This window comes from Vidua macroura, chromosome 17 (genome assembly GCF_024509145.1).
Source record: "Vidua macroura isolate BioBank_ID:100142 chromosome 17, ASM2450914v1, whole genome shotgun sequence".
Classification (NCBI taxonomy): Eukaryota; Metazoa; Chordata; class Aves; order Passeriformes; family Viduidae; genus Vidua; species Vidua macroura.
The window spans coordinates 1,478,688-1,504,785 of NC_071587.1; the positions used below are offsets into that span (position 1 = coordinate 1,478,688).

A 26,098-nucleotide genomic window follows, 5' to 3' on the forward strand; every position below is an offset into this window, starting at 1 on the left:
GGAGCATATCGGTGGCTGTTGCAAAGTTTCTGTGCCATTTTAGGCCATACTTCATTTGTTCATCTTCCTGTTAGTAATTTCCTACTTCAGTTTTGTCAACCTCCAACCTCATCTTTTAACTAAGTGAGGGAGTGGCCCTGCACCCCTCACCCCACTCCCTGATCCTGACCGACGGTGCGGGCAGAGGTCAGCGAGCAGTGAACGGTGGTCAGCGGGCGGGGGGCAGCGCGCCGGCACGGGCAGGCGGTGCAGACAGAAGGCAGAGCGGGCAGGGGCAGCGCAGGAACAAAGCAGTGCAGGAATGAGGTGGCGAAGGCAACAAAAGCTGCCATGCAGTCCCACATGGTCTAGCGGTTAGGATTCCTGGTTTTCACCCAGGCGGCCCGGGTTCGACTCCCGGTGTGGGAAGGCGCAATATCGTTTTTCTTTTATTTCGTTCGCCTTTTGGTTGTAAATTCTGCGCGATCCTTCCTTCCTACCCCTCGCAGCGTGGGTAATACAAACTAACTCCCGCCCGCAGCCCTGGCGCCTTAGGCGAACGAACTCCCCGGCGCGAGTATAGAGCCAGGTTTAGAGGAAGGAACACCAGCGATAAATCGGCATTATGTCTCAGCAATGCAGAGCCAGTCTCTCCTCCGGATCAAGCCATCCCACAAATAAGAAAACCCTTTTTAGGAAATGTGTTACTGAGAGCTTCCCCTCAGCTCCAGAGGTGAATCCAGCCAAGTGCACAGTGACCACACCAACAGGCCTGCCGATGGGCCAGGGCATTGCTCTGATACACCGGGTCTGACAACAGGGCTGGACACGCGGCTTGTGCAGCTGTTTGCTACTCCAGATCCCTCATTAGCAACCTTCACCCTCTCTGTGAGTACTGTAAGTGTGAGGGTGCATCCTTTCTCCCATACTGCCTGGGCACCAGCCGAGGGCAAGGGGTGTGTTAGTGCAGTATACAAAAAAAACCCATGTCTGTGTACTCCTTCCTTCCAGAGCCTGGCTCCACAGGCAAATGATGACAAGAAAATCCGTGGGTAAATCCACCATATGAGCTTATGCACATACTTCAGTCACAATCACAAGGTGACGGATCAAGGAACACGGAGGTGGTCAGACCAGACGTGGTGGCTGACTGGAAGTGGGACAAGCAGCCAGAGCAGTGCATGGGAACAAAGACAATAAACCTCGTTTTGTCTGTGAGAAGACTAGTAATTTTATTTACAACCAAACTGTACAGAAATTATTAGGTTGGAAAAAAAACCCTGTTAGTCATACTTAGTTTTTAATTTTAAACAGATCACTTTTTCTAAATGCTCCAACCTCTACTAGTTGACCACTTCATCTTAGGAAGACTTGGATACTCTGGGCAAGAACCCCGGGATCATTTTCTGCTATTAACACTTCAGAAACTTTGTTAGAAATGATATTAAATGAGACAGTAGCCTGGGATTTTCAGAAAAATTATAATTTCAGGAGGCAAAGTTTGTTTAGAATTTCTCTTTACATTGTTTCAGATTTCTAGAACAACAACAACAAAACACCAACCAAAAATTCCCCAGCAATAATTTATTTCATGCTGACTGCAGCAGGAAACTCACTCAATGCTATCTGTCCTACCTTGAACAATTGCCCCAAACGTATTATTAAATTTAAATACAAATTAACTATTCTGTGAACTCTGAGGGAAACAAAGCACTATTAATGAGACAAGAGGGGCTTTTTTCAGAAAATACAACTTCCCTTCTGAGTTAAGCTTCAAGGCTCCAGCAATATGTAGTGGCTTGGGCCAAAAGCTGCACCAGAAGAGCAGCTCATGGACAGATTGTTTTACTAGTGAAATTGAACTGGCTAAAAAATCTACAAGACAGTGCTAGCCCATGAAGGGAGGTGTAGTTTCTGGCAGAAGGGTACAGCCGAACACTTTCGGGCATTGTTAATCTGACTGAACCACATCAAGCCCTCAGACAAAGATCAGACCACAGACCCTATTAAATCAGCACAATCTCTGGTGAAGGAACAGAGTAACTTCACCCTTCTGTTCACTCCATAACCTAATCCACTTCAGATTGCTGGAGAGCAAGAGCCTATGAAAGGCCTCGGCATGGTGCTCAAGAACGGCCTGAAGGATCTGGGACACGGCTCTCCCACAGCTAGGGAAGGAACGGGTGCTCCGAACGCACCGGAATCCCACGAGCCCGCAGGCACCCGCGCCGCAGGACCGTGGCGGCGGCGCTGGGCCCCGGCGCTGGGCCCTGACGGCGGCCGCTCCCGCCCCCCCGCGGCCCCTCCCGGCGGGCGCGCGAGCCCTCGCGAGAGCGCAAAGGCGCGTGACAAGGCCACATGTCTACCAAATCTCGCGAGCATTTGAGCCGCTTCTTCCGGGCGCGATATCTCGCGAGAGACAGCGAGTCCCGGCGTGTAGAGGCTTGTTTGGGCGTGAGTCTCGCGAGAGCCCCTGCGCGGTGCGCTGGGCGCCCCCGTGCCGTGCGCGGAGCCGCGAGCGGCCGGGCGCCATTTCGGGATCAGCCTCGGAACCATAGACGGGCCCAGACCGGCACCGGGACTGACTCACGGCCGCGCCGCCCCTCGCCGCCCGCTCCTCGGGGCTGCCTGAGCGCCGCCGTCCATTTAAGATTCAGACGCCTGGAGAAGGTGCTCAAGCCCTCGGGTCCGTTCCCCACCGCCAGGGCAGTGACGCCGGAGCCGCCGCTGCCGGACCTCGGGGCCCTAGCGAGGATCGCACTGTCTGCGGCGCAAGGTAACTGCGGCTCGGCCCCGGGTCCTGCCGCCGGGCGAGCGGCGGCCTGGTCCGCCGGGTGCGGCGGTCTGGGCGTCTGCGCCCCTCCCGCTGCCATGGCCGCCTCGGCCCTGCCCGCGGGGCCGCTTTGCGCCTCACCGGGGCCAGAGCGCCCGGCGATCCCCGCCCCGCCGCCAGGATCTGTGCGGTTTGGTTGTTCCTGCGGCCACGTCGCGGGCAGGCCCGGCTGCCCCCGGCATGGTGCTGCCCCGCCCCGGCTCCCCCCGCTCCAGCTCCCTCTCTCTTCCCGCGATGGCGCTGTGCGGAGGGACCAGCGTGAGCAGCTGCGGGGCCCTTGGCGCAGGCAGACGGGGCGGAGGTGGGGGAGCGGCGGGCGGGGAGTGAAGGCCTTTGGAAGAGACGAGGTGGGAGGGCGGCCGCGGCGGGACAGGCAGCGCTGGGCATCACCGTTTCTGGGAAACGGAATTCGCTCTTCTCGATCGTGTCAAGAGCGTGTGGGAATTGAGGGAATTGGGAATTGCGGGCTGGGGACCTGCCTGCAGACATATGGGTCCTGCTGAGAGGTTAGCTCCCCTTCTGAGATGGCGGAGTCCTCCCTGAAGTTTCCTGATGCTCTTCCAGGACGCTACTTGCAAAACGTGTCGAATTGTCATTCGTTGGATTTCTAAGACAAATAATTTGAGAGCGGGACCCTTTTAAATTCCATTTATGTAATATAGTAGAGCAGAAAGAGAGTGATTTCTTTCAAAATAGTGACTAGCTCAGTTGCAGTAAATTTCATGTCCCTTTACGTTTTCTGTAGATCCACAAAGTTTCTAGTGTAGTTCATTTCTTTTTTATTTTGATGTTTTGGCATGTTTTTTTGTTGGTGTTTTTTGTTTTCTTGTTTGGGTGGTTTTGTTATTTTTCCCCTATACAGACAAGTTAGTCATACATAGCTTTTTTTGAGAAAGCTGAAAGGCTTTTAGGAAAATTATTTGTAGCGTTGATGTTAAATGAAAGATACTTGAAAATCTGTCAGGATTTTCTAGTAATTTGAAATTATTAAGCGCTTTCATTTGTGTCTTTTAAAAAAATATTTCCAACTTTTGTGTATCATTATGTGCATTACATGTATGCGTTGCAAGGCTGACAACAGGACTGTGTTATACCTAGAGAGAAGGTACTCTGATAACATGGGATTGTCCCAGTGGAAGTGTTTTGTAAAGAGTACAAAGGGTACAGATTGCTGGGGTGAGGCCAAAGGTCCGTGCAGCTCAGGAGATTCAACGACGGTGGCCAGCAGTAAATGCCAAAAAAAGAATGAACAGTGCAGTCACACATTGGCAGTTCTCTCTGTGTGCGCTTAGTTAGTTGTGGTACAGGGTCACGAGGCCTGCCTTTGTTTAATGAAAACCTTTTTCTTTAAACTTTCATGGTTTATTATTTTTTAAACATTGCATGTGCTTCTTTGTTGGGATCCACAGTGTCCTTCAACAGCGAATTCAATGGCTAAATGTTTTGTGAATAAGGACCATTGTTTTGAATCCACTGGATGATAGTTCATTCACTCATTATTTGGGTGAATGCAGTAATAGTCATTCCCTCTGCACTTTTGCATGCCATTCAGGATTTGATGGTCCCTGTTATGGCCACCCCTCTTCAGGATGAAGAATTCCTCCCCAAGTGTAGCTCAATATGTTGGCTAAATTACACATCTGGAAATGTAATTCTGGGTGGGAGTTGTCACTGGTGGGAATTATTTTTGTAGAATTCTGGGTTTGCCTTTTTCATGCCCTTAATCATACTAATGTACTATTTATACTACGTACGGGTAGAACAGCTGTGAATTAAATCACGTGCATGTATGTAGATGGCTTGAAGAGCTGACTATAAATACTGTAGTAAAAAGTAAAATTGAGCCATTACACTTACAGGAAGGACAGTCCTATCTGTAAGTGATAGCATTATAGCCCAACAATGAGGTTAGTGTGCCTTCGTTAAGTACTGAGTGTGAACTCCCAGTGTTGTGATCCTGCTTGAGGATGGTGTTTTATTCTAGAATGTATCCCTGGGCCAGGGTCAGATGTGCTGCAGCTTTGGTAAGGCATTCTCAATTACGACATTATAAGTGACTGGTGTAAAGGATCTTGATGTGTTGGAGCATTTTTGTTATTCTGCCAAAGTCTCGGGACAGCACAGTTCTACTGCCTGTAGACAAGGTGCAGGAACTAACCTGTATAATTAAAAATCCATTTTATTCTGCACACACAAATCTTCAGTGTTGGACTGTCAGACTTGGATCTAGAGGACTGGCCATTCTGGAGCTTAAGAAAGAAAAAGAAGAGAAACTTTCACTAAGAGATTTGAGGAAGTTGAATATCTAAGTTTAATGCCAAGAGTCTTGAGGGGTGCTTAATAGCATACCTGCATAGAGAGACGAAATCAAGTGTCAAAGTGATTCAGAGTATAGTGAACATAACATTATATTAAGGGGTTGAAATTGGAAAATAAGAGGAGCAGCTGAACCCAAAATGTCTGTGGTGTCAAGTGTTTTCTGGTGTGGTGGATGTTTCTGTTTTGAGAAGTGAAGTTCCAGATTGGATGGACTTCGTGTGTGCTTTAGTAGCTCTTAGTGCTGGAATCATATCTGTTTTCCTGTGACCCCTGTTACAGAGGAGGCTGCAGTTCTTAAAGCACCACGGTGTCCACATGCTGAGATTGGTAAATGATGATGGCAAAGGCTAGGAGCTGTGAACAGGTTTGCCTGGTTGTTCATTGTGCTTTGCTGAAGCTCTAGCACTTCTCAAGATGGCCACCAGAGCTGTGTTTCTGTGTCATAAATATGCTGTGCTCTTTGTTTTGAAAGAAACTCGTGGAATGCCTCTGGGTTTCCTCTGGCTAATGGTGTTCAATCACATTTTGTTGTTTGCAGCCATAATTACTTCGCACACATTCATTACCATCTAATTGGGCTAAACTTCATTCCAGTTTTTGTTGGAAATACCTACCGAATTTGTAAATGTTTAGTGAATTTGAGCCAATGCAGTGATGACCTCTTAAATAAAAGCTTTTGGAATATAAAGCACAAGGGTGTTTTCCAACTCAGGCGGAATTTCCTTCTTCTTTCAGGTGTCCTGAAAAATGGCTGATGATATTGATATTGAAGCAATGCTTGAAGCTCCTTACAAGAAGGTGAGAAAAAAATATGCCAGTGAGGTCCTGTTTACCTTAATTTAGCATTATTCATGAAACTACTGCTGAACTGTAAACTAACATCCCTGGAGCCCTCATGATTTATCTTATTGGACATACATTACATGTAACTTTCAAGTTTATATATTCTGTTAATGTAATTATATTGTGCAGTAGTTTCACTTCAGCGTGATGAATAAATGCCCATCTATCTCTCTTTGTAGACTTGCCTAACGATATCTCACCTCTACTCCCATGAATTCACCTTTGATTCCAGTGTGAACTGTCAATCATAAGGTAGTAATTGAGTGACGTATCGCTGTACCGTGGTCCCCTAGGTTAAAAAAAAACCAACCACCAAACACAATCAAAACAAAACAAAAGAAGTCCACCCAAAAACCAACTAAACAAAACCAAAACAAACCCCGGAAACCAAAATCCTAAAACCTTTCCTCTAAAATTGTGAAGTCTAGTTTGGTATAGCAACAAGGTGAATGCAGTGGTTTGGGAAAACAGCGGGGTTCCAAGAATAACCTTTTCACCAGTCCCATGGCAAGTAAATATTTGAACAGTCTGCTCAGTGCGAGAAGAGTGGGACTTGCTTTTAATGCAGAAGGCTGCTGGCGGTTAATCTTTCAACAGGGCAGATGAAAATCAATTGCTGAGTGAACGAATTTACAGAAATTCTTGGATCCCTGAATAGAATGTTCTTAGCAAGTAAAAGACAGTATCACAGTCTGCAGTACCATTCCAAAATAAGCTCTTGTGTTCTTCTGTCCTAGTTGTTTAATTAGGAAATGTCAAATTTTCTTTGAAAGTTTTATCAATTAGCTTAGTGATGTCTTTCACTTAAACCAGCAGCAAATGAGTACTGTCTTTTTTTGTTTTCCACCAGATGGTGGTGAAGTGTTAACAGACTGCATGCTTTAGCACTGATTTTGAAAGAATGTATATAATTTTAAGTTGCCTAGGAATTGTACTTTTGATGTAACCAATGTGATTAAACTGTAAAGCCAGTATATAAGTTATATAGCAGCTATTGTTAGTCTGCTCTGCAGTGTTTATTACAACCGTGTCATGAATTTTGGATGAGCATTTGTAAGTTTTGAGTGGTATATTTAGTTAATGTAATATTTAGCAGTTATGTTTACATCTTGAAGAGAAATTTGTGAACTGTTGTGTTAAAATTTTTGTGTCCTGGCTTAACATGGATATTTTCCATGTAAACAGGTATGGAAATAGGGAATGTTTAGGCTGGACTGGTGGATTATTGATGACTTTCATGGGAGTCGACGTTACTAAAGCAGTGTGAATCCCTGTTTGCTTCAGGGCGAGATGTGTGACAGAGGTGACATCAAGCTCTTACAACCCTTCAACGAAAATGAGTGAAGATCTCGGGAATGGCATCGGTCACAGGAAATCGATAGTGGCTGGCTGCTAGTGTAGCCACGGGGCTTAGGCAGAGATATAGCCTTGGTACTGATCAGAGGGGCTCGCAAACACCTCAGACATCCTCTTAAACTTTATAGAAATAATGTTTAGTCACTTGAGTGCTGAATTCTACAGGATAACTTGCTCTCTAAACCATGTAAGGAAGTATCTACAATTTAATACACACTTTTAAATGATGTAAGTCTTGTATTTTGTAATTGTATGACTTAAATTTAAGCAGCAAAGTGGTTAAACATGCCTACCTAAATTTTCTAAAGCTTTCCACATTAAACTGTAAACAAGTAATTTAGTATTAAAATTTTTGTTTTTTATTTTCTTATTCCTATTCCCATTACCCTTTGACTACTTGAAATATTTCCACTTCGTCCTCACGATGTTCTTCTATCAACCCTGCTTAGGATGAGAACAAATTGAGCAGTGCCAATGGCCATGAAGAACGCAGCAAGAAGTAAGTATTTTCTCAGTTTTGTACTTTTGGGTGGAGGGTGCTGATTTTTGTGGATTTGTGAATCCGTGTCAGTGGTGTTTAAGGAAATAATTTGAAAAAGCTTGGAATTTGCAGTTGCAGCAATTTGGAAATTTTCTTTTGTTTACAAATGTAGTTAATACCCTTTGCAACTGATGTAATGAAAATAGCGAAAACATTCACCTAGCATCAGATAAAAATACAGACTTCTTATGTTCAGCATATTTAAATTCTTTTTGTTACTTTAACTATGCAATGGATTTTGCATTTTAAAAATTACTTGTAGTAGAATTGTGGTTTGGAGCAGTGGAAGGCAGTTAAAGACCACCAGTGCTTTCTTGAAAAGGTTTAGGGTGTTGAATCGCCTTGCTCTATTCTCTGCATCCTTGCCCTTTGAAGACGTCTAAATTTATAATACAAGTTTTTTAAAAAACAAAAGTACAAGCCCACCTTGCTCATCAAGCATAATTCCAGGGTGTGAACACCTGCTGATACCCAAAAGGTGTGTAGTCTGTAAAATAAATTCCTTACCTTAAAAGCATAATTTGGTGAAGAGGTAATTGATGTAAAAAGAAAAATTACGAAGTTGATGATTGACAAAACAGTAAGAAGTTAGCTGTGTATTACAGAAGTGAACTGAAGTCAACATGTATGCTGTTGTCACCTTCTGAAATAATACAGATGACATGCTGAAGTACTCCAAAGAAAGTTTTTTCTCAAGTCTATAAATATTTTGGAAATTGTAAATCCCATTTCAAGATCAGACTTAGGTTGGAATCAAATTATCTAAAATTGATTGTACGTTTTACTTGTGTTCTAAATAATACAATGAAAATAATTTTCATGCTAACTACTGAGACCTCTAAAACCCCATCAAAAACACCTGCTGTCAGTATTTTTATGCCCTAGAAGTTAATATTTGAATAGTTCTTGTTCCCCATAATCTTTTTTGTTTGTGATGTGTGACAGTCTACTCTGTTGCTAAAGACAAAGGTGTATGTAGGGTTTGCAAGACTTTTTGCTTTGCTTTAAAACAATTGAATTGTGTCCAAATGGTAATTTTTGTGTACTTCACTTAAGCAAACGCTGAAGTAAGATTCAAACTGTCAGGAAAATCCACAGCAAACATCAGCAACTTAAAAATTAATAACAATGCGCAGCTTTCAGTAATTGTCAATTCATACTTAAATGTCCATTTTATTAATTGGAAGTATTAAGGATCTGCATTTTTACTAGATGTCTATACTGTAGGTCCAGCTCAGTTGTGATTTGAAGGCAGAGCATGGATCTGGACTGCTGGGAGTCCCTGCCTACAAAGCAGGTTTCCTCTGTTCGATAGGGAACAGCTGCTGTCATTGGTGAAGAGTGGCTGCAGTTACGAGTTACTAGTACTGGTCAGTATAGTGAGCTTCAGGGAGTGTTTTTCAGAGCTGTTTTAATACTGAGTGTTTTAGGGTTTTATCTTGGGGAAATATTGGTAAATTATGGATCCTAGAAGAGAGCGACAGTGTGTGCCTAACCACACAAGCTGCATTACGGCAGGAAGTGTGGTTAAGTGATTCTGATGACACCACGCAGAAATAGAGAACTATCAGAAATTGTGAAGCTTCTGAATATTAGGTTTCGATGCAGATTCTTCTCTGTCCATACAAAAATATTAAAGAAACTAATGGACTATGGCAGATAAATACTATTTCTTTTTTTTCTTAAAACATAATTGCAAAATGTTTGTCTTCAGAGGTAAATACTAAGATAGTTTGAATGGGCCTTCCTAGGTGGAGATTGGAGAGCAAAAGCTATTAATAATTAGGTTCAGTTAGATGTGGCAGGTGAGAGATGTTTATACTTCAGAAATTGAAACTAACTAGAAGTCTTAGTTTATACATAGGCATAGAAAGCCACGGGGATGAACCTTTTGTAATCCACATGCTCTTTTAAAAGAATTTTTAAGAGTATGAGTGACCACGTTGAGAAAAGATAATATCTGCATTCAGAAGGCCCAGAAGGAGGAAGAGGAAAAATTCAATGACAAAGGATGTTTCAAACTTCAAAAGTTTAGCAGCAAAGTTGATTATTTTGCTGTCTTAAGTAATGGCTTGAGCATCTGTTTAACATGTGTCTTTTATATATATACATACAGATATATTTTAGAAACTAGAAGACTAAGCTTGGTCTGAGGCTGAGATGGGAGGAAAAAATCTGTGAACAATCCAAATGCAGTAATGGAACAGTTGCTCACTGCACATATTTTTCAAATATGAGGTATAATTGACATACAGGTTTTAGAAGATTCAGTTTTCTAAGTAAATTAGTAAAGTTATAAAAATCTGCAGTTTGTCCCAAACCTCTAACAGCCATAGACTTGAAAAAGCAAGTGGCTTATGAGTGGGAGTAGCAAGTAGGAAGCTAAACTCTTAAGCAGTATGTTAAAGACTATTGGCAGGGACTGTTAAGAGGAAACAACCTTCCTTTCCCCCAGACTTGCCTCTTCCTTTCTATTTTTGTTGCATTTTGTTTTACTTTGCTATGTAATTTATTCTTAAAATCATGAAGTATGTTTGAACACCAGATGAAGTACTGCAACTGCTGTGTACTAGGTCTAACCCAGGAAATGGGTTTTTAGTCCTTTTACTCTTCTGAAAGCATTCTCTAGCAATTAAAAAATTTAAAAATGTGCTGTTGCAGATTTCATGTGGCTCATTCAAGGAGATTGCTGACATGCTTAACCACCCATTTAACAATAAAAAGTATAAATACCAACAGGTACAAGTTTTTCCCATCAGTGTCTGTGACATCAGAGGAACTGTGGAAAGTGGGGTAAATAACACTGAACTATGTGTGTAACTGAAGTTGCACTTTTCTTTGTCAGGAGAAAAAAGAGCAAGAGCCGAAGTCGAAGCCATGACAGAAAGAGGAGCAGAAGTAAGGAACGCAAGCGGAGCCGAGATCGGGAACGGAAAAAGAGCAGAAGCCGGGAAAGGAAACGGAGCAGAAGCAAAGAACGCAGACGCAGCCGGTCTAGGAGTAGAGATCGCAGATTCAGAGGCCGCTATAGAAGTCCCTAGTAGGTTATTTGTTCAGAGTTGCCTGTGTGCTGCTTCATTGTTACCATGTGGAAGGTTAAAGTTTCACTCTCTGCTTTTTAAATTGGTCAATAATTATAACAGAAAAGAAAGTGAGATGTTAAGTTTGAAGAATGTCAGTAAATACAGAGTGTAAAAGAGGATAGTAATATTCCTTTTCTAGTTTTCATTCTTGGCCAAACACAGAGATGGGAAAGCAAATGAAAGAATTTGTACAGCTGAGTGGAAAACTAAGTTTATCACAAAATCAATATAACAACCAAATTCTCTCTATGTCTTGACTATTTAAAGTATATGAACTTGATGGTTTACTGTCAAATAATTAATAGTAGTCTGTTAATTTGGTTACAGGCTCATACTCTTTTTCTTTTGTATTACTAAAGATTTTTATTGTCTTGCTGTTCTTGAACATTATCTCCATAAATGGATATTCACACAAATATATTCAATGTTTATGCATCCAAACTGGGAGCATCTTGTCTTAGCAATGCCCGTGTGTTGCAAATTTGCTCTGCTTTTTTCTCAGACTTGTTTGGAGGCTGACAAGAATTCTTTCGTTGCTCTCAGATATTTAGCTTGATAGAACTCCAGCAATAGGTGGTTCCAGGCATTTGTAAATCAATTCTCAAAAGATATTTTTTCATCAGTTTAATTTCTGATAGTTTGTACCATGGCTCTTCCCTTTGCTTCCCGTCACCTCTTTCTGCAGAAACTCGGTGAGAACTGGGCTGTGTTCTTAACTGTCATTGATTACCTGAGGCTGCTGTTTGTCGCTGCTGTTGTCTGGGTCTCATCTCAATTGTTGTCAAATCTTGGAATGCAAGATCGTGTTAAAAGAAGGCATTTGAAAAGGATGTATTTTTTTAATCATGATATATAATGCCATCCATGATAGACAAATCTTTCAAGATGTTTGAGCAGACACTGTTTACCTTCTGATAAATTGTAGGCTTGTGCAATTTTATGAACATGAATGTTTTTCTTGGGGCTTTTTGTACTCCTGGACTACAAACAAAAACTTCCTTAGGTCTCAGGATCTCACTCTGCTAAGTCACCTGGATGTTGGCATTTTCGTAATGAAAACCTACTGCAGTTCCTGGGTCCTCTAAGGTGCAGTGGCACCCTGTGCATCATCAGTCTTGTGTATGTGGGGATCATAATATATCAGCCCTGCTTTTCCTTTGTCTTGAGTATCAGAGCCTCTGTATACTGCTCTGGACTTCAGCTGTAAAGATTTCAGCAGTGCAGAGTTGTTTTCCTACAACTCTATCTCATATGTAAGATTACAGTAGCTGGTTGGGTTATGCCAGTGCCACTGCTGTGGCTCGAGGTACAGAGGACCTAGGTCAAAAACTTTAGCCTGCTGGCATCCTTCCCTCCAGTGCCGTGTTGTGTGGAGAGGATGTCCTTTGTGTCATCTTGTAGTTGGGAGTCGCTGCATTCTTCCAGCTGTGTTGGAGGGTTTTATTCTTTGTTTTTCTTGTTGTCACTGGGTGAGAAGGTTTTTCACCTGGAGAAATTTGGGAGTTCCGGTGTTCTGGTCTTCCAAAATAATTTCTGCAAGTAGAGGTTGAAAGTATTGATGTTACTACAATAACCCATGCATGTTTTAATGCGCTGAGATATGTTATGCCAGGAAGGTAAGTAGTTGTGAGGGGTCTTCTTTGCTATCCTGACACTCTCCCATAGCTGTTCTGGATGATTGCTCTGGTGTTGAGACACCGTGAACAAGAAGCAGGGATAATGTAGTATGCTCTGAGGGTACATAGTTATGCTTATTCATTTGATAGTTTGTTCACTGCTTCGGTTGCCAAATCGTTGCTTTCATTTAACCAGGTAGAATTCTAGTGTGTTTAGATGGTTTTGTGGAAATTTTTTGTAGGGCAAGCGCATGTGTCCCAGAAGCTTTGGTGTTGACTGATGGCAGTCAGCAAGCAGTTGCTGTCATTCAGTTGTAGATGATGAACAGTCCTGTTAAAATGATAAACATGCTAATGTGATTCCAGACTTCTAGTTTTGGCTCTAAATGTGTGAAAGAGAAGGGATTGTGAAGAGTTCCTGTTCAAGGCTCTTAAAATGCAGGGACCCACCTTTAAATCTGTATAACAGATGCTGAATTTCAGGAGATGAAAACTTTGGTGATAAAGCCTCCTGCATCACCGGCCACCTTTGGATCTACCAATACTGAGTTTTCATTTGAAGAAGTTGTCTCTGTATCAGTGGCGTAAGTTCAGTGTTTCAAAAGTGACTGCCAGAGTACTCTTTCTGTCTGGAGCATTTATTTCTGGAATCTCTCCTTGTGGGGCTGTTTGGGTAGTTTTGGGTTGGAGTTACTGCTGACAGGGTTGTAGCTGACTGCAGTATCTAGGTCAAATTGCTTAATGGCTTCTATTTTATCTTATTTTTTACTCTTCCTCCTCCTTGTGATCTTTCTCATGAGCTTTATAAAGGCTCATTTTCAAGCTGATTATCTGTAAACTGAGATGGTTTTGCTGCTGGGAGCAATTAGGAGGCATCTCAGCAGTAGTGAGAAAAAAGTTTAGGCAATTCTGAAGGAAAAGGAGAGTACTACAGAGAACCTGAAAACTTTGAGTTTCTCACTTTAGGCTAGAAATGTGATTAATTGTAGTTAAATGCTTTAATTTTTAAAAATTAGGTTAAAATTAGGTGACTGTCTTGCATTGCTTAGTGTTCACAGGGTTTTTTTTCTCATGTTCTTTTCACATATGTTGTCCCTTAAGTGTTACATAGCTGTATCATTAGGTCTCTAAGGAGAAAGAATTGGACTGAGTAGTCTTGCTTAGACATCTGCTGGCCAAGTCCCAGTTGCTGCTAACATAAAGTAGAAGTCACTTAGACCATCCTGTTTCTATTCTGAAACCACAAATTTAGACAAAGCTGTTAGGAAAACAGGTTGATTACAGTGATGACTGAGAGTTCCTTGTGATTCTCCTGGACTTTGTTAGCCTAAATTTGCCTTGTCCAACGTTTTTTTGTTGGAATCTTGAATATGAGTGAGTAGGTAAAAGCTGATAATTTTCTGGCTTTCTTCTGACCTGACCGTTGTTGGGCTGCGTGGCGCCTCGTAGGTTTTGTGGAAGTGTGTGCTTTGGCTGCACACAGGACTTTGGCTTACAAAGAAGGTGACTCCTAGACATAGAGATTAATGGCTTGTGACATGGTGTTTCCATACAGGTTAGCAGGAACTGGGCAACAATTGTAGAGACAGTAGAAGCAATGAAGAAACTTTACTTGAGATTTACAGCTTTACAAGCAAGTCTCCTTAGAAAAACACAGGGAGAATACTGTTGAAAAGGGTATACTGTTGATTTTGAGAAGGTAATTTGGGCTCTCACCTTGCCCTAGGCAGGTTTCTCCTTGGTCTGTTCCAGTGGTCTGTGGTTTCTTAATGTTGGTTTCATGGAGTTCTGTGAATAAGATGGTACTAGTCAGGAAAGAAAATGGAGATTTTTGGAGTTGTGGTGGGTTGTGGGTTTTCCCTGCCCTTTTTTCCTCTTCCCTCCGTCCACACCCCCACTTTGTGCATGTATTTGAAAACTGTTACTTCTCAGTTGTTTGTGTTTTGGTTTTGTTGTTCATTAGATTTAGATGAATACTTAACAATATTTCTTTCACCATTTCCTTGAAAACTCATGGTCTTAACTATTTATTATTGTTTAGTTGGTCTGCATGTTAGTGTTCTGGAGTCACTGTAATTGGTTTGTCTGGCTGCATTTGAATTAAAATGGAGAGCGCCATGTTTTACATATGATGGGTGCAAGGTAGTCCCATGTCTGATAAGAAGGTAGCCTCTGAAATTAGTACCAATATTTCCAGATGCAGCTTTTAGCAGTTGTTCCATAGATACTGAAGAACCTGAATGGACATTCCCAGCAATAATTTGTCTGGACTTGAGCAGGAAAGGGAATAATTTATCCTAGGCAAAAAAAAAGTCTGGTTTTGATCAATTGTGATCTCATCTCAACATGTGCCTGTATTTTATGTCTTATTTTCTCTCAGTAAGTAGTTATCTTCTCTTCATAAGTAGTTTCTAAATGATCTTTTTTTCTTTATTTTTTTTTCCAGTGTTGTACAGGGCCGTATTTCCCTTGCTTTAACCTGGCCAGTACGGTTTTGGATCTTGGCCCACTACTTCCACCTGTGTCATGACATGCTTAAAAAATGGGCATCCTTGTACTTGTGGTGGATGCTGAGTTTAATGATAAGCATTACTGCTCCACTGAGGAGCAAGAAGATGTTTTTCATACAAATTGCGTGGCCAAATGGATTTAGTGAAAGGCTACTTAATGTTTTCAGCCCACCATGTCTTTTGGGGTGTTTTACATCAATTTGTAGCAACAGCAGAAAGAATCAATTGTGTACACATGGAAAGCCAAAGCCCAGTGCACAGCATTCAGTCTGCGCAGCAGTGCCTCTGCGCTTGGTGAAGATACAGGAAGAATGTTAACAGGTGTTGTTCTTTGCCTTTTGAACAGCTCTCTCCCAGGAGATCAAATTTAGGGAGAGCACGATAGGACGAATCTTAACTGCTCATGTCACACTCTGTTCCTGGGTCCCCCTTTAACTAGCAAGAGGACTGTCCTTAACATAGAAGCAAAGGGCAGATTACAGGTTGTTCTAAGAGACTCTGTGATGCCTGGAGAATTAAATTAGATTCAGTCAAGAGATGGGATTCCTTTTGTGGTTGTGTCTGTATACAGCTGACTGGTGGGTTCACTGCTTCTGTGGTTTGATGGCCATTAGGAATTTTAAGGAAGCTTCATTTACATATTTGCAGCACTTGAGTGGTTAGAGCCGAGACACCATTAGTGAAGGTGTCCCTTGCAGGTGTCTGTATGGAGCCATTTTGGTTTGCTCTTGCACCTTAAATTACATAGAACTTTTGGTTTTAAAATGTTGCACTCAAGCAAGTAATCCTGCCAGCACCACTTGACATACAGCTCTGAAGTATGTAGAAGAACTCTCCGAGTTCCAGGCCACGAATGTTATGCTTTGCAGTTGTCAGTATGTAGAACTTGCATGTGGACAATAAAACAGGTGAAAATGGTTATAACAGTAACTGTAGCTCAGAATAGTTTGCATATACAAATGTGTCATGACTGACTGTCTCATGAAGAGTCCTGCATATTCTGGGATTTTGTGATGTAGGTGAAAGTGGGAGGGGATCATATTCTGTGCCTTATGGTCTGAAGTGCTGCATGTATTGATAACCAACTGATAATATTATGCATGCTGTGGATGCTGCTAATGGAATTGCTGACAAGTTCAGAGGCAAGGGTGGGTGAGCACTTGGAGTGTAATGTGACTACAGACAGGAAATTTTGAATTCAAGTACTCAAGTGTCTTATTTTTTCTTCCGCCATAGTTCTGGTCCAAAATTCAACAGTGCCATCAGAGGGAAGATTGGTCTACCCCACAGCATCAAATTAAGGTTTTTGACTTTTCTCTGTTTTTAATTGCATCATTAATAGGTTTTGTTTAGGAGTGGTATATTGGAAGGTTTTATTGTAACCTTATTGATCTTTCTTTTTAGCAGACGTCGCTCCAGAAGCAAAAGTCCTTTCAGAAAAGACAAAAGCCCTGTTAGGTATGACTTTTTATGTGTGTTTGGATTTGTTTTTGTCCAGGTGGAGTTGGAAAAGTGATGGTGAAATAATGTATGACTACTTGCTCTCCAGCTCATCACTCATAAGTGATGCTGGAATTCATTCAGAAAGCCAGTGAGAGAAGAGCGTTGGTAGTATGTTGCTTTCTCCCCATGTCATAAAAGGTTGTTCTTTTGGTTTGCAAAAGAAGTCTTGATTTGTTTGGTTTTTTGTGCTTCTGTATTCTCAATCTTTTCCCCATTAATTGTGATTTAAATTAGCTTTTCTGCTAAATTGTGCTTAATAATCTAGAGTATGGAATGGGAAAGTACAAATGCTTCTTTTTGCTATGTGGTATTTATTAGTGTTATTTGTTGAGAGGCTATATGCCTCTGCAGTCTAGGAGCTGCTTATCCATTCTTAGTCTTCTCATTTAAGGAAATAGGATTTAGATAGCTTGTAATGAGATTATTCTATTACATTAATGCAGTCAAATTTTACCAGTCTCATTTTGTTTTTCAATGACTGTCAAACTCTTACTGAGATAATTATGTTTAAATTTTTATTGTGTTTTCTAAGTCATTAATATCTGTGTGGTTAATTTAATAAAAATACATACTACATGGATAGAAGCTCAATCCAGGATCCACCATGCTACTTCCTATGTAACCTGTACTTGAGTACAAGTCAGATTTGTGTAGATTTGAAGCTTTAATACGTTAACAGTGGTGCATCTAATTTCAGCTTATAGTTCAGTATTGAAATAAAATTATTCTAGTTCTTAATGTGTCAAGGATCAAAGTAATTCACTATTTATACTTCTTTAGGGGTTAACAAGCTGAAACTATGAAATGAGGACTCAGAGTTCCATTTACATGGATGTCAGTCTTGTTTTATGTGGTGGCTGTAGTGACTCCAAAGTGACTGGGTAAATGGAAGATGTGAGTTGGTAAAGCCTAGCCCACACTACATGTCTGAGAGTTTGGACAGCCAGTCTGTGCTAGTTTGCCCTGTTTGCTTTTGTGTTCTTGTCCTTCCATCTTTTTGGTGAAAAGGACATGTAAGCCCCATAGTGATACCTGGTACCAGTTCTAGACAGTAGTAAGATGGTACCTCAGTTTATGCTTTTGCACATAAAATAGAATTTTCCAGTCATATTTGATGCTCAGAGTTTAAATAGGAAATTCAATCATGATATAACTTACCATGTTAATAATTGGTATTCCCTTCAGTTCTTTACTCTGCCTTTTTTTTTTTAATACAACAGGCATTTTTTTTCCTATCACACTCTGAAGTACTGATTGTTTTGTGTATGATGTGTGGTCCAGAGATGAGTTACCGTAATTTAGTTGATTTTTTAGCTGAACTTTACTCTTTCCAGAGAACCTATTGATAATCTTACCCCTGAAGAGAGGGATGCTCGAACAGTGTTCTGCATGCAGTTGGCTGCAAGAATTCGACCAAGAGACCTGGAAGAATTTTTCTCTACAGTAGGGAAGGTAATTGATAGGGAAGTTAAAATCATCCTGAATTTTGCCTCAAGCTGTCCTAGTACAACATAGTACAGGTTCGATAGTTTTTTGGAATTGTAAGCATGTGGCTTTCTGGAGCTTCCTATACCTGTGCAAAAGGGATTAATGGTGAACTAATTATTAAAAGCTTTGAACATGAAAATGTAGTTTCTTTGTAGTTGCTTGTTCATGTGATGTGAGGCAAAACATGTTGATGCAATTCTGACTCAAACAACTTTATTTTCCATATTTTCTTCTTTTTTCAGATAGGTCTGTCAGTTATAGCGTCATTTGAAAATTCATGTAACTTTTAAGTTGGAAAAACTTCATTTAGTCTATCAGCTGTAAGGTGCTGGTGTAAAGCATTAGAGTGCTGCAAGTTGTCACATACAAAACAAAACAGCAGCTTTAATGCTAGTTTGCCTCTGGGATACATTTGTTTCAAAAGGTGTATGCTGCTGTAGAATTAAAGCTGTTGGCTTGGCAGGTAATTCTCAGTATTAATATGTGTCGGAGAAATAGGCTGCATTAGGTTTTTTCCTCTTTCTCTAAAAGTATTTCCATCTCTGTTGTTGCCTTTCAGGTTCGAGATGTGCGAATGATTTCAGACAGAAATTCCAGACGTTCAAAGGGGATTGCTTATGTTGAATTTATTGATGTTAGTTCAGTGCCCCTGGCAATAGGACTGACTGGACAGAGAGTCCTGGGTGTACCTATCATAGTACAGGCATCACAGGTAAGGAATTGTAAACCTCATTTTTGTTCGTGCAGAGTTAGGCCTCTTGTATTTTGATGAAAAACTTAATGTTTGAAAATTTGGCTACCACTGAATGTTTGGAAATCATTCTTAACAATAATGGTTATTTAAGCTAGTGATAATGGACTTCTGTTTCCCGTAGATAACAGGCAAATTAAAGTGATTCAAAGTTGTGTAAAGGCATTAGGAAAATACAGATCTTAAGCAAGTAACAGTAAAGAAATTGTTAATAGTGTTACAGAAGTGAAGGCTATGTTGTGTATGCTTTCCAGATAATTTACTAGGTAGGAGCCAGAATTCTGCATGAAGTTGTTCAATTTGAAGGCTTTTGGAGTATCTTGTCTCTGTACTTGGTCATGGTCTTGGGTTTTGTAGCTCTTAAGTACAAGTCTGATGAATAGATTGCAGATCATGCAACAGCTTCTGTATGTTTGGTGAATCTTCTAGTTTAGGTCTGAGAGATATTTACTTCTTATGTTAGGGGGTTTTTATTATTTTCTTATTGATGGTGAATTTTTATTTTCTCCTTAGGCAGAGAAAAACAGAGCAGCAGCAATGGCAAATAATCTGCAGAAGGGCAGTGCTGGTCCTATGCGGCTCTATGTGGGATCATTACACTTCAATATAACTGAAGATATGCTTCGAGGAATCTTCGAGCCATTTGGCAGGGTAAACTTTAATTTGGCGTGTTGTTTTAGAGTAGTTTATTTTGAAAAACCTAGCTTAGTTGGTTTGAAAACCTAGCTTAGAGCCCTGGCAGCTTCTGGAAATAATTCAACTTCATACTCAAAAAACACTTGTGGTTTTCTTGCACTGCTGTGCCCATGCATTCACAGGCCTTAGGTATGTGGGTGGTGTTGGAGATGAGAACAGATGAGAACTTAGATTTGTGGTGGTGTCCAGTGAATTTGAATAGCAGGTTTTAGAAACTTCAGAATTCAATGAATGCCTGAAATTAAGGAGCAGGGGAGAAAAACCCTTGAAACCAGACAAATTCTCTATGTTGTATCCTGCTCTGGCAACTTGACTTTCCTTTTCAGGATTGTGAATGGGAGCCCCATTTCAAAGCACAAAAAGCAGAACAGGGGTTGTGGTCTCAGAATAGTACTGTCTGTCATCTGTTTTGGACGACTTTTTGCTGCAGCTTTAGCTGATGTTAAGACCATAAACTAGCAGAGTGTCCTTTACAGCTCTGAGTTGGGCCCATTCTTACTCCTGAACATTGGGCAGCAGGATGCAGTATGGTAGTAAGTTTATGTAGAGAGAATTATGGAAGTGAGCAGATAAAACCTGAAGTTTCATGTGGAGTTACAATACATTAGCCCTACTCTGCTATGCTACTGGTGTATACATCATCTACATAGGGGAAAAGTTAGATATTCAATATGCTGCTTAATGGGTAAAAAGAAGTCTGTTAATGTTTGAGGTTTTTGACTACTGTGTTTGTGTATGAGCTGTCTCATATACATATATGCGTTATTCAGACTCAGTATGTCTATCCCTTTAAATCTCTTGTACAAAACCCTGGAAAATTGCTACAGTCGATTAAATATTAAAATACATGGCTGCTCTTCTGGTGGTTTGGGTTTTTTTTTCTTCCATCAAGGTCTGGTAGTAGGATTAAGGTAGTTCAGGAGGCTTATATGGAGACCTGTGAAGATGTTTGCTTCTTCTTTGGTATACTCCAGTCCTTCCCAATACTACTTTATGGCTAATGGATAACTCAGCGCTGTGTTTTAAATTCAGTAACTCTAAACTTCTAGGAGTTCCCATGTACCAATAGTTATTAAAATATACAGCTTTTTCTTAAAGACCTTTGTCAGTCAGGCATACTGCTTTTCTTAGTTTGTAAAACAGTCTCTCAGTGTATGAAGTGCCACGATCAGTGTGTTTCAGTTACGATCTGATCATGTCTGCATGCTTATTCTCCTAGAACTCTGCATCAAGCCTCTACCTGTAGATGAACTCAAAACCCTCATGTTTACCTGCTTCTCCTACTATCCTAGTACCTATTTAGCTGTCTGTATACTAATTTTGAAATGAGGAAGAAATGAGAAACTAATTTTTAAAAAGTTTCACATTCATGTATGTGTATTTGACAGGGATGTTTTCATGTTGTGTTCTGTTGTCTTGGGATTTGTTCCAAAATGTCTTTTAATAAATAGCTTTATTCTTATCTTTAGATTGAAAGTATTCAGCTCATGATGGACAGTGAAACTGGACGCTCAAAAGGATATGGATTCATTACGGTATGACTAGAATTTCTAGGTTTCTAGGATGATTTCTGAGTGTAACCTTCCGATGTAGGACAATATTGCTATATGTGAACCTTCCTGTGTATATCTGTGTTGTTATATAGTCGCAATCTAAACATAATAAACTAAGCGTAATCTAAATTTGTTACGTATGCATAGGAGGTACTAAATTGCTACTTGATAACTATATATCTCATTTTGGGAGTGTCATGTTGCAGGATGCAGCACTGGCGTTTTTGTTTCTGATGGTTGTCTAGGTATTGAGAATGAGCAGTGAATATGTTTAGATGGGAATAGTTTTCTCTGTAGTCAGTCCCTGCAAAAGCTGTCTTCTGCAGGCAAGACACTAGTAAAGACTGGTGTTTTTTATAGCTGAAAATAATTGAATTTGAGCTTTATAGGGGAAATAAAATTATAGGAGCTGAAACTTGCAGTTGAAAACATCTTTCCTCTTTACCCTCAGGTACATGGTTTTGTGAACTTGAGTTTAACTGACCTGGCAATTTGTCATGGGGGAAAAAATCTTAGCTGGGACCTCTGGCACATGTACACAAATGAAACCAAACTTACTATATAGTTCATACTTGGTGGTTTTAACACTGATAAAATGCTTTTATGTTTATTTTGATGTTTCACAGCATAAAGCAGAACATCTGTTTAGGAATAACCTGTAAATACCATAGCAGTTGTAAGGTTGCAAAGGAATTGAGTGTCACTCTTGAAAGAGAACCACAGCCATGACTTCTGTTGATTGCAGTATCTAGATGCTATAACTTCAAGAATATATTTAAATATATAGTACCTAATTATGAGAAAGTAAATACCAAAATATGCGTGTGTTTGGTTTAAATGAAAAATTCCGAGCACGTGTACGTTAACTATTTGCTATTATCTTAAAGAGTTTCTCCTATTTGCGTTATTGTGGGTATTACATATAGTAGAAGCGTTGCTGAATCCTGTAGGCAAGTATTACTGAATTTGTGTTTTTCCAATCTACAGTTCTCAGACTCTGAGTGTGCCAAGAAGGCGTTGGAACAACTCAATGGATTTGAGCTGGCTGGGAGGCCAATGAAAGTTGGACATGTAACTGAGCGTACTGATGCTTCCAGTGCTAGCTCATTTTTGGACAGTGATGAGTTGGAACGGACTGGAATTGATTTGGGTACAACCGGTCGCCTTCAGTTGATGGCAAGACTTGCAGAAGGTGTGTGCAATGTTGGATAACAAGTGTGTGAAGAAGTTTGCAGAATTTGAATTAAAACACTCCAGAGAACTGTTAGGATAAATGTATGAAACGTTTAAGTGCATGGTATTTTTTTATCTTTTGACAATAGGAAGAGTTCTGATACTTCTGTTACTGCATCCCTAACTGGATAAAAGGGCTTGCTCCAAGGTCTCTCTGTGTTCTGTTCCAGGTACTGGTTTGCAGATTCCTCCAGCTGCACAGCAGGCTCTGCAGATGAGTGGATCTTTGGCCTTTGGAGCTGTGACAGGTAAGAAATTATGACCTGTATATATAGATTTCAAATTACTTTATAAATTTGAGACAGTAGGTACTTAACTATGTTTTTTGGTCTTTTTAAAATGAGGTATTGCAGCATTTTTTACAAACTGTAAAACTCTGCAAAACCATAAGCAAATGACTACTGACAGTATATCACAATTTGGTTGGGTGTGATTCACTTGGCATATTTTTCCAAATTTGCTGATTTTCACCCCAAACCTTCATCTCTTCACTATTCTGTGTGCTAGTGGAGATTTGTATGTTCTACTGTAGTATAGTGTTGACTTAAAAATGGCAGGCTCAGCATTGGAAGGGGATTGACCCCTGTAGAAAAACCAGAGCTGTACGAGGGGCAGGAAGGTTATTAGGACTTCATGGGGGACACATGATAAAGATGGCAGCAGCGTTCTTACAGTGTATGTCCTCATGAAGAAAGACGTTTTATGTTTGTGAATGTGTGTGTTGCTTGGATTTGGCTATAGTTGTATGTGTGTTCTGCAGGTGGGTATGCTGGAATGAGGCTTAGGGATGTGATTGCTGCTGCTTAGTTCATAGCTGGTCTGAAAAACAAACTATTCATGGGGTCTTAAGAACTAGAGCAGGGAGTAACCTCCCTGAAGGCTACTTTTTTTGCTACTTTTGATTAATACTATGAACAAAGGATATGAAACTGTCCTAACAGTAGAAAGGACCTGAATGTCACAAATAATCAGATGCTGGAATGTGTGGGAAGTGTCAGGAAAGTAGCAAAGAAAAGGTGGCATCATTGTTTGCCTTTCAGCAGAGCTTGTGATGGAAATGATTCAGACTTAATAAGATGGATCTGAATCATATTACTGAAGGTCAGGTGCAGTCTTAAGAAGAGCATACATATGAAGCTGTAGACAGTTGCTAAAAGAATAAAATAGAGTTGTTCTAGAGATGTGCCCTTGGAAGGAAAAGGAACTGGCCAGTGACAGAAAAATGTCAGTTGCCTGTTTGAGAAGGATGAAAAACATACAGTAGTGAGGAAAAAGTTTGTCTAGTCCAGAAAGAGAAGGAAAGGTAACCACCACTGAAGTTAGATCAACATTTATGCAGGTTATAAACTAGTGTGGCAGTCTCATGAAGAAACATGTCAGCAATTAGAAATGAGAATAGTGTTTGAAAAAAACACCAATTCTTTTCCTCCTCTGCATTTGAAACAAAGTCAAAAAAATCCAAGCTCATTAAATCAAGAACATGGCCAAAAATGTCTGACACAGCTGCATGGTTCAGGTAGTATGGAGTCAGCATGAGAAAACATGGCTGTGGAGAAATAAATGATGAGGCCAAATACAGATGTTAGAAGAAGATGCATGTTTAGCAACTGTAGAAATAAAGATGGTAGGGGTATCACTGTTCATTCCACTGGTATTGTACAAAAGGAATAATGCAGACACGTGCAACTTAAGTAACTTTGGAAAAAGATAAAGCTTTTTGCTGCCGTAGAGTCATGAGCTATCCCCAAAGTGAGATTTGGTTATGGATTAAAGATCTCTTTACTCTTGTTAGAGAAAATTACTACCAGGAATTATGTCATTGTGGGAGACTTTAACTTCCCCGATACAGATTGGAGAAGAATTGCTAGTAATAATGGTGGGGCCCAGATATTCCTGGATGTGATATCCGACAAATTTCTTCATCAAACACTCACTGACTCATGAAGAGGGGATGCTATTTTAAACTCAATTTGGTAAGTAATGAAGATGTTATGGATGAGAATAGAAATGACCATTGACTTGAGGGATCATGAGTTGCTCACATTTAAATGGAAGGATACACAGAGGTCTAACTGACGGTTGAAGAAACAAGGCAGTTAAGTCATCTGGTCTGAGCAACATGGGTGTTTGAACAGGCAGGATGTGAAAAGTTTCTTCTGTTTCACATTGCTAATGCTGTGTTGGATCTGTATTCTACAGAGAGAAGAAAAAGTTCCATTAGTGTGGCCTCCATGCTAAACCTGGGTGATCAGCTACCTCAAAAGAAATAAGGAATGATCACACAGCCTATGAAGAATAGGAAAAATGACTGATAATTTAAAAATATTTTTAGTTTGGGAAACAGATAAAAAGATAATTGTCTGCCAACAGTCAGATTGAGTTAGACATTGTTCAAGTCATGAAACCAATAGATAAAGGTTTATCAACACTTGAAGAAAAAAAAAAAAAAGGAAGTGGGATTCAAGTGAATGAAAAACTATTCCCAAGATGTTTCTATGTAGTTGCCTCAATTTGTAGTGGGGAGACTGGTCATAAAGTTTAGAATTTGAGGAAGGTAAGCTAGGAATATGTAGTTCAAAAATAAAAAAGAAAATTACTCCCAAGGTAGAAAGAAAGCTAGAAGTAAGAGGCTAATGTAAACAGTTCAGAGGAGTAAAACTCCCATGAAATGAGTGATGGAATACATGTATGAAACATGAGGTCTCATTTCTGGTATTGTCTATAAACATTTTAAGTCCATGATATGGTATATAGCTGAAACATGTGACTCTAAATTACACTTGAAGTACACTTGAAGGAAGAAGAATGTGGTATGGCCAGATTCTGGTCCTGTTAGTGAGTAGACTTTGCTCCTTCAGAAGTCATACTAAGAAGGATGAACTGGAGAATATGATGAAAGTGTAGCATACTGTCAGAAACTGTATTTAAAGACTAACAGTCATTGTTGAAATTGCCTTTCCTTGGCAGAGGAGGAGCAGCTTCTTGCTGATCTTTAGACTCTTGTCATTTGGAAGTTATTAAACTGGAGAAGTCAGTAATATAGGAAGTACAAGGTGTGTCAAGAAACTGGCTCAGAGAAAGGATTTTTTTACAAGTGAAAGCTGGGAATGTTGGAGGCTATTGTTAAAGCCAAAATTCGGATGTTGGGCTGATCTTGTGTAATATTTACACAAATGAAAATGGTCAGCAGTAGGTATGAGGTGAATAAATGCATAGGTGCTGTCAAGAAGAAATTTTTGGGGTGTTGTATATTGTTCACCTCTTCAGGGTTAAATCAAATTCTGCTCACATAGTCTGGAAACTTAGCAATGGAAGAATGGCTAGGGAGGAGAAAAATATCTAAATGCTTCAGTTTATCAGTGCCAGAATATGACCTGATACATCGTTAAAATACTAGCTGTGTTCTTAGAGGCAAGTAGGCCTAAGCATCTAAGGTGATATACACATCTGCAAACACTTCTAATAATCCGTGTTCAAGAGGGAGTCAATCAAACTAAAGTAGGGAAGGTAAAGAATGTGCTTTAGGGGACACCTGAGAATTTGGCCATCCAGCAGGAAAAAGAATTTGAAGCTGAACAGTTGTCGCTGTGTGCTCCCTGTTCTCTTTCTGAACAAAGGAAATTTAAAATAATCAGCCTATAGAGCATTCTTCTAATGTTATGTGGGACAAAGCATTCCTTACTTGTGGAAGGAGCTATCTGTTTATAGAAAAAATTGACTGGTGTGCTGCAAAAGAGGAAAGGATAGGTATCATCCCGGACCTCTATTTGGTCTCTGTTCTAAGTAATGACTGA

General features: G+C 40.4%; 1 protein-coding gene and 1 non-coding gene across 17 annotated transcripts in view; both read left to right on the top strand.

Moving 5' to 3' along the window:
* Positions 1-336: 336 nt before the first annotated feature.
* Positions 337-408, top strand: TRNAE-UUC (transfer RNA glutamic acid (anticodon UUC)). Its single transcript has one exon. It is a non-coding gene; the product is annotated as a tRNA-Glu (tRNA).
* A 2,062-nt stretch (positions 409-2,470) lies between these two features.
* The window catches only part of RBM39 (RNA binding motif protein 39), a 30,786-nt gene continuing 7,158 nt past the window's right edge, over positions 2,471-26,098 (top strand). The window contains exons 1-15 of one of the 16 annotated variants that reach the window (XR_008439740.1): positions 2,471-2,755; positions 5,867-5,929; positions 6,154-6,226; positions 7,160-7,517; positions 7,780-7,829; positions 10,717-10,911; positions 16,317-16,382; positions 16,485-16,538; positions 17,918-18,035; positions 18,631-18,783; positions 19,336-19,473; positions 20,988-21,053; positions 22,059-22,263; positions 22,475-22,552; positions 24,097-24,277. Coding sequence is in view for 14 of the 16 variants with exons in the window: in XM_053992937.1 (XP_053848912.1) it covers positions 7,464-7,517; positions 7,780-7,829; positions 10,717-10,911; positions 16,317-16,382; positions 16,485-16,538; positions 17,918-18,035; positions 18,631-18,783; positions 19,336-19,473; positions 20,988-21,053; positions 22,059-22,263; positions 22,475-22,552 (1,177 nt within the window). In the remaining 2 variants the exon portion in view is untranslated. Of the gene's footprint in view, positions 2,756-3,124; positions 3,319-5,866; positions 5,930-6,153; positions 6,227-7,159; positions 7,518-7,542; positions 7,559-7,779; positions 7,834-10,716; positions 10,912-16,316; positions 16,383-16,484; positions 16,539-17,363; positions 17,478-17,917; positions 18,036-18,630; positions 18,784-19,335; positions 19,474-20,987; positions 21,054-22,058; positions 22,264-22,474; positions 22,553-24,096; positions 24,278-26,098 lie in introns of those variants that run through there. The other 15 variants (XR_008439741.1, XM_053992937.1, XM_053992942.1 and 12 more) reach the window with 15 other exon arrangements.